Source organism: Atta cephalotes, assembly GCF_000143395.1.
Source record: "Atta cephalotes unplaced genomic scaffold scaffold00024, whole genome shotgun sequence".
Taxonomy (NCBI): domain Eukaryota; kingdom Metazoa; phylum Arthropoda; class Insecta; order Hymenoptera; family Formicidae; genus Atta; species Atta cephalotes.
In genome coordinates this window covers 3,636,564-3,645,203 of record NW_012130088.1, presented here as the reverse complement: position 1 = coordinate 3,645,203, position 8,640 = coordinate 3,636,564, and the positions used below count along the sequence as shown (strand labels likewise).

Here is an 8,640-nt window from a genome sequence, read left to right as displayed (position 1 = left end):
AAAAATGATCTCATTTTATTAGGGATCGTAAAATTACCAAATATCGGATATTCGAGCAAAATGTAACATCGAATATCCGGTATCCAATCGGGTTCTGAGAAAATATCTTCTAAAAAAAAAGCCTTGTAAAAGATTGTAATTTTGTGACAATGTATAAGATATTATAGCATCATGAATATGCATACTTATTTCTAGAACATTTATATAAGAAAAAATCAACAATTTAATGATATCAAATTTCAATCGGATACCTCCCTAGATAATAGTGATATCCGGCTATCCGGTCGGATAATAAAAAAATGCCATGTAATACCGGATACTTTCCGGATATCCGATGCATCCCTATATTTTATTTTATCCAAATTGTTTTTATTTATTAAATAGCAAAAATTAACATTTCTCGCTTCTGATGGCATAATTCAATATATGATGACTACTTAGGAGATTTGAAAAAGTCTGTATTATTGACATCGATCAAGTTCGACCGTCATTCCAGCATCATCTTAAGGGGATTAGACAATCAAAAATCGCAAAATTATCGATTTGGCAGCTGAAAGAGTCGAGCGACATACGAATTCGATTTCGTTCATCTGCAGATAATCGAGAATCGGCCATCAAAAAGGAGCTATAGTAAAAGGACTCACTTTTTCTATTACAATATAAAATATATATATAGTAAAAGGACTCACTTTTTCTATTACAATGTATAAATAATGAACAGGAACGACGGGCTGATGTTCCTAGAAACATCTTATAACTTTGCTGTATTAGTAATTGTATATAAATTATATAATTTTCGAAATTTTAAAAGCGTTTTTTTTCTCGAAACCTTTTTTTTGATTTTTGCTCTAATTACAAACAGACGATTCAGGTTAATTTGAAAAAAATTTAGATTGTGTAAAACATGTATCAATTCCCGCTAAACGTAACCTCCGATAAGTAAAAATTCGAATTTAAAAAAACATTATGTTTTTCATAAAAAAATTATTTGAAAAAAATCATCGTTTTTACCGCCATTTTAATAATTATATTTCGATTATTTTCTTTTTTTTTAATTTGATTGGAAACTATTGCTATGCAACAGAGAAAACTAATGAGTGAACGTTCAGTAATTTTTTAATAGATTGGTTTTTATTTTTTATTCTTCGCGTGTAGAAACCAATTAAAGAATTACTGAGCACTCACTGATCAATTTTTTATTGAACGCAGCCTATGAATCTAACGAATATTTCGCAATAAAAATGTTAATATTTCACTTTTTAAACTCTGTATCGATATAAGACTAAACAATTTTTTTCTCAAATTCTCATATGGTCATCCCTTTGTCGCACATTAAAAAATATATATGAGGGCAAGTCAATAAATTCTTAGAAAATAGAATGTCGCTTTTTTGTTCATACGAACTATAAAACTTTTGTATTAAAAAAACATTTATGTCAGTTAAAACATTTATGTCAGAGGGCACTCGCAGTCACTTTTTAACAAGTAGCATCTCTCAGCTGATTATTGTCAAATTTTGAGCGGAATTCATCGTGGTTTCATTTCTGTAGACGATTAAAGCGAACAACCTTTGTATTTTTTGCAAAATGGAAAAAAACGAGTTTCGTACAGTAATCAAACATCTACATATGAAAGATTTAACGCCGAAAGAAATCAAAGCCGAGTTGGATAATATTCATAGCACATCTGCAGCGTTTGAGACTGTATACAATTGGGTGAATGAATTTAAATTTTTTGTAGTCGTACATCCACATGTGATGCACCTCGTTCGGGACATCCAATTGAGGCTGCTACGCCAGAAATCATTGATAAAGTCCACGATATTGTTTTGACTGATCGATGATGAAAGTACAACAAGATCAATGATGAAACGCCATCTTGTTGAGGCCACAGGCATATCATATGACACAGTGATTTCAATTTTACACGAACAATTTGATATGAAAAAGCTATCAGCAAGTTGGATGCCGCGTTTACTCGCTGTGGACTATAAGCGCGACTGTGTGACGATTGCAAAATCAACAATGTTTGGAGATGTTCAATGTAATTCAGAATTTCTGCGTCGATTCATTACTGTGGACGAAACATGGATCCATTACTTCACACCCGAGACGAAGGAACAGTCAAAACAATGGACTTCATCGGGTGAACCAGAAGAAGACGAAGACCATAAAGTCGGCTGGAAAGATGATGGCCATAGTTTTTTGGGATGCACGCGGTATAATTCATATCGATTACCTCCCATCGAAGCAAACGATCAATGACGATTACTATGCAGCCTTATTGGACCGTTTCAACATTTCTCTTTGGCGAAGAAGAAAGTGCTCTTCCATCAAGACAATGCACGAGTTTTGCCCGGCACCGATGGCCAAATTCAACGAATTCCGCTACGAATTGCATCCAGCATATTCGCCAGATGTAGCTCTTTGCGATTATTTCCTGTTTCCAAATCTGAAGAAATGGTTCAGAAGAAAGAGATTCACCACCAGAGAGCAGCTCATCGCCGAAACAGAGGCTTATTTTGAAGGATTGTCAAATCATATTATTCGAAAAAAATGAAGAATCGTTAGATCAAGTGTATCAAACTGAATTTTACTATGTTTTTCTAAAAATTTATTGACTTGCCTTGTATTATATATACACACACCACACACGCATACGCACGCATGCATACATATACAGGGTGTTCCTGCATGATCGCCAAATATTTCGTGTATAGATATAGCGGACTAAACTGAATTGAAAAGTCCTCTATCATTTTGCAATTTTCACAATAATTAACAAGATGTTCTAATTACTAAAAATTGCCGAATATTGGTCTTCAATAATTTTTTACTCAAATATTATCTATAGTATTTTATAGAAAAACGATAAGAGACAAAAACTATTTATTTTCTTTTTGTAAAGCTCTAAGAATTTTTTCAGAATTTTTTATCAACTTTTTAATACTGTATTTTCTTATTGGGGACTTTTTTTACCAACATAAGAAAATGCGTATTAAAAACTTCTGAAAAAATTCTCATAACTTTATGAGAAGAAAATAAACAATTTTTGTCTCTTGCTGTTTTTCTATAAGTTAATAGTATTTAAATAAAAAATTATTAAAAATCAGTATTCGGCGATTTTTATTAATTAACATCTTGTTAACTATTGTGAAAATTGCAAAATGGTAAAGGACTTTTTGATTCAGTTTAGTTGCTCTATCTGCATATGAAATATTTGTAGTTTCTGAGATATCCTATATATCTAGAGACACGTAGTGTCTCGGCTAGCTAAATGCAACGACGTCATAGCGCGAGACCGATCATGCTCCTTTACGCGAGTCGATAATATCTACCAGTGTTTTTTCTCAAACTATATATACTGATAATAAACATTGAATAAAAGAATAAATCTGGGTTTTCTTTCATTGTGTGTGTGTGTGTGTGTGTGTGTGTGTGTATGTGTGTGCGCGCGCGTGCGTGTACGTATGTGTGTGTGCGTGCGCGTGCATGCGTGCGTGCGTGCGTGCGTGCGTGCGTGCGTGCGTGCGTGCGTGCGTGTATATATGTGTGTGTATTATGCAATTGACTTACAACAAAATTTTTATTTTTAAGCGATTTGACTGTCCAATCCTCTTAAAATAAAAGATATAATAAAAATATATAGAAAAAAGGAATATTACAATAGTAATACGTAATTTTAATACTTTGATTATGCGATATAATTCGGCAAAATTCCTTGAGATATATTTTTTGCTATGAGCAGAACAATTTTGAATTGACAATGTGAAATTATAACTTTTTTCAATATGTTTATGTAAAAAAATATGCAAGCATATTAATTTACGTGGTGAAATACAGTTATTGTAATATCATATACAATATACATATAAAACTGTAATATATATTATGCTTAATTATGAATGAATGATATAAACTTTCATTTTTTCAATTCAATCCATTATTAAAAAAGAAGTTTAAGAATCTATATTAAAATTATATAATTTATCGTCAACATAGATAACTAATAATCTTAAATAAAATAATATACTTCTGTAATTCACATTTTAAAATATAAAATTTTATTAAAATATTGGCAAATCTTTATCATCTAACTATACATTTTTAGTCATTACATTAAGTATCAAATCTGACTACTCGAGCCTGATTTAATACTTAATACAATGACTAAACTTATAGAGATTTTTATAGAGATTTTTAGATTTTTATTTTATACTGGCAAGTTTCATTTTGCATATTTTTTATAATTTTCTGCAAAGCTTTGATAGTGAAGGAAAAAAGATATTCCTTCTTTAGACCGTTAATGTAGATAACCTTTGGTTATATAATAAGAGCACTACTATATTATTGTATTAATATCGCTCAATGTATATTTGTATATATTTGTTAAAAATTATTCTATTAGTCTTAGTTAATTGGCATTTCATGATATATGGCTTCAAAATACAAATGGATGAGGTCATTACAATCGGTTCTATACGTACATTTAAACACTCTACGATATTTACTTATTCATCTCGCAATTTATCTAGATAAACGTAGATGGCGTAGACTAATTTTAATATCTATTAATAATTGAAAATATATAATTTATATTTCACATATATAGAATATAAAAACGATGATAATAAATTTCGATGTATGTCATGTTACATCTACTAATTTATTATATATTGAATTTAAAAATTAATTACAAAAGCAGATATAATCCACAATTGGCAAAAGGAGAAAAAAATTTTTTCATAACTATGCGATATGTATATAGAGTTTTTGTGTGCGACGACATATTTATTTTATTTTTATAAAGCAAAATATATTTGAGTAATCGCCATCGTCATGAAATTATGATGTAATAAGTGAGAAGTAACATGTTAATTTTTGTTATGTGCCATTAGTAAAGACAATTTGGATAAAAAGAAATGATGAAATCGCTTTAAAATACTTATGAAAATAGATTAAAACTATTCTTCTCTCATTGACTATCAGTAAATAGTGTAAACACATGAATAGTGAAAATGGAAATAAGCTGCGCATGCGCATTGAGTAAACGCGCGCACGTGCCCTTTAACATCTTTTATGACTGTCTATTTACTGACTGTTAGGGAGGATAAAGACAACATCCATTTTTACAAGTATTTTAAAATGATCTTATCATTTTGTTTTATCCAAATTATTTTTATTTACAAATAGCAACATATAACAAAAATTAAAATGTCATTTCTTGCTTGACATCACGATTTAGTATAATAACGACGACTACATAAGAGCTTTTCCAAATTAAAGAAAATTATGAATAATGTAATGCTTGAAAACACTACGAGATATATTCTTTGTATTATTTGAATATATCATTAAATAAGATGGCATTCATATTTATTTTTTTCAATTTAGATGGACGGATTAATTTATGTGTGATTTGATTGAGTCCCACCCATCTTCTGTTGCATCATAGTTAAGAGCAGTTCGGAATATTGCTGCATCATATTGACTACCTTGCTCTGATCCTGACCCGCGAGTAATTCTTGAAACTTTGCTGTCGCTTCATTAGTGATAGCGTTCTCACCACTTCCATGATTGTCATTCTCACCAGCAGCAACAATCAGTCGTAGAGTACGCATAGTTTCATTAACGGACAATTCCAATCCTCGTAGCATTGTATCTCGGTCGATCGCTCCTGTAGATGAGTCATTGTCTATCGTCAAACGTTTGTACAATTGCACGACATTGTCCGCAGTGCGTGTAAGCTCATCTGCAATCGTATTGCATAGTTGTGTGGACACTGTAAGAATATATATCAGTATTATATTTATACTACGTATGTGTATAAATCCAATAATCATATATATGAGAAAATAAATTTAATAAATAATGATGTATTATAAGGTATGCATGTTACATTGATTTTAGATCCGAATTTCATTTGAGCTAATTGATATCTATTGAGCCATATAATTAAAAAATTTTTTTTCTAAAAGTTCTCTGTACAGTCTATTGATGACTGCGTATTGATGACTACGTGTGTACAATAAATAATTAAAATTGTATAAATACATAGGATTAATGGATTTTAAAACTGCACCGATATGTTCTTAATCCTCGATAAGGATAAAAAAAATAATTATTATTCAGAATCGTTTCCTTAGCTCAAATTTTAATAAAAATATACTCATTAGATGCGTTTTCATTCAAAACAAAAGAATCTGGCAGAAAAACGCGGCGATTTGTCTCGCGAAACAAGTTATTAAGCTTAAAGTTTATCAAGTATTAGACTATTCCTCATCCTGATGAATTAAACTGCAACGTTCACGAAACGTTGACATTCTAAGAATAGATCTGGGGTCCTATTTTTTAGCACATATGAATAATTTTCGCATACGAAAATGACAGATGATTTCTCGATTGTGATTGATCGATTAAATACGAAATTATTATTTTCATATGCGATATTTGTTCAAAAATATCCCTGGACACTAAGATAAACGCGAAACGTATAGTTTCTGTATTCTTCAATATGATTTATACATTTAAATCCATAAGAAACCAAAAACAAGAATTAATTTTTTGAGTACCATAGTGCCTAAAGATATAAGGTAGCTCCTTACTAATAAATGTCGATAAAATTTTTGTTTTGTCGATTTCGTTTTTGTATAGAATATTATTAATATATATTTGTACTATGTATCGAGTCATAAAGAGAAAGTAGCAACTACTTCCGTTCTCATTTTGTAAAGATCACATTTTAATAAACGTTAAAAAATATCACTGGATAACACATATCTATGTATATTATGTGAAACACTCAACATTGGTCCTTCGAGCCAAATTACCAAGAGTAATATTATAGTAAATTCGATACTAAAAGCAATTAGACGATCCGCACGCAAGAATAAGTTATTAGACATAGAGGATCTGGAGATTTCGATAACAGCAAAATAGCATATATTACACAATGGTAGTTAGAAACCACAATATTTGGTAAGTTGTACCAAGATAACCAAGCACGAGATTAGTGATAAATTATTAATCAAGATGAGCGACGAAAAAAAGATAATGCTATTGAAAAGAAAACGCGCTAATATAAAGGCACGCGGTAAAAATTATATTGAGTTCATGGACATCAGAAAATGTCGCACAAGCTAAAGCTCGATTATATAAGCTCAACTCAATATGATACCGTACAATCAGAATTAGAATTGTTGGATCAGAAGCATCGAATAAAAAAGGTTTTGAGATTGCATTTTTCGCGTTGAGTAATACAGCTAATTATAAGTGAAAATAACGTCAAGTTATCGACATCTTCAAATAGCTCGACGTCGCGACCGCGCACAGATGGAAATATTCATTTGCCCAAGATAGTATTACCGACATCTTTTGGGTACTATGACGAGTGGATGTCCTTTCACGATATCTTCCATTCATTAATTTATATTAATATCACATTATCTAACATACAACGTTATTTCAAATCATCTTTGATTGGTGAAGCAGCGAAGATAGTATACTCATTAGAAATCACCAAAAGCAATTATGCGAATGCCTAGTCGATGCTCAAGGAACACTACATGGATTTAATTCTTTTTTAATTTATGAAAATATAATAATGTAATACAATACAATATTTTAAAGATTTTTATCATATACGTCAGTAAAATTAATCAAACTTATTTTATATTTTATTATAGTTTTATTAATGAATGAGAGAAATATTTACACAAAATTCTTCGAAATACAATGTTGTCCCAGGACTACCATATTTTATATGTGGCGACGATAATTTTATTTTTTATACATGTAAGAAATTTCTTTTTAGATATTGGGAATACAAATTAGTTCGTCCGTTTTTTTTGTGTTCAAAATGCATTTATTTCAAAACAAAATGAATGAACAGATCAATTATAGTATTGTCCATCGCTACCTACTACTTTTTTCCATCTGTCAGGCAATTTTCGAATTCCATTTCGAAAAAATGACTCGTCTTTGGAGGCGATCCAATTTTGGAGCCAATTTTCAATTTTTGTGAAAGAAGTGAACCGGTGACTTGCCAAATCGTGCTGTATCCTTCGGAACAACCAGTAATCAGGAGTAATGTCCGGAGAATATGGCGGGTGCGGTAAAACATCCCATTTGAGCGTTTTCAAATATTTTTTTACGACTTTAGCGACATGAGGCTGAACGTTGTCATGAAGAAGAATAACTTTATCATGTCTTTGTTCGTATTCCGGCCGTTTTTCTCGTAATGCACGGCTCAAACGAATCAATTGTAGCCGATACCGATCACCCGTAATGGAATCGCCAGGTTTCAGCAGCTCATAGTAAACAAGACCCTTTTGGGTCCCACCAGATACAGAGCATGATCTTCGAACCATGAATGTTCGACCATGGTGTTGATGTTGAGGTTGATAGCAACGATTGATCGAGCTTAGCGTAGTTTTTTCTTCTTGAGGTCGTAGAATATCCACTTTTCATCTCCAATCACAATCCGATGCAAAAAACTTTTTCTCTGTTGTCTTTGAATCAGCTATTCGCAAGTGAAAAATCGCCTTTCAACGTCTCTCGATTTCAGTTCATAAGGCACCTAATTTCCTTGTTTTTGAATCCATGGCTCTCAATTGTACAGAAACGGCTTGTTACCCTCAAT

The 8,640-nt window shown here is 31.3% G+C and overlaps 1 protein-coding gene across 1 annotated transcript in view; it reads right to left on the bottom strand.

Annotated features, from left to right (window-relative positions):
* Window positions 1–5,407: 5,407 nt before the first annotated feature.
* The window catches only part of LOC105620123 (mitogen-activated protein kinase-binding protein 1), a 44,804-nt gene continuing 41,571 nt past the window's right edge, over window positions 5,408–8,640 (bottom strand). The window contains exon 24 of the mRNA XM_012201630.1: window positions 5,408–5,781. Coding sequence (XP_012057020.1) covers window positions 5,408–5,781 — 374 coding nt within the window. The remainder of the gene's footprint in view (window positions 5,782–8,640) is intronic.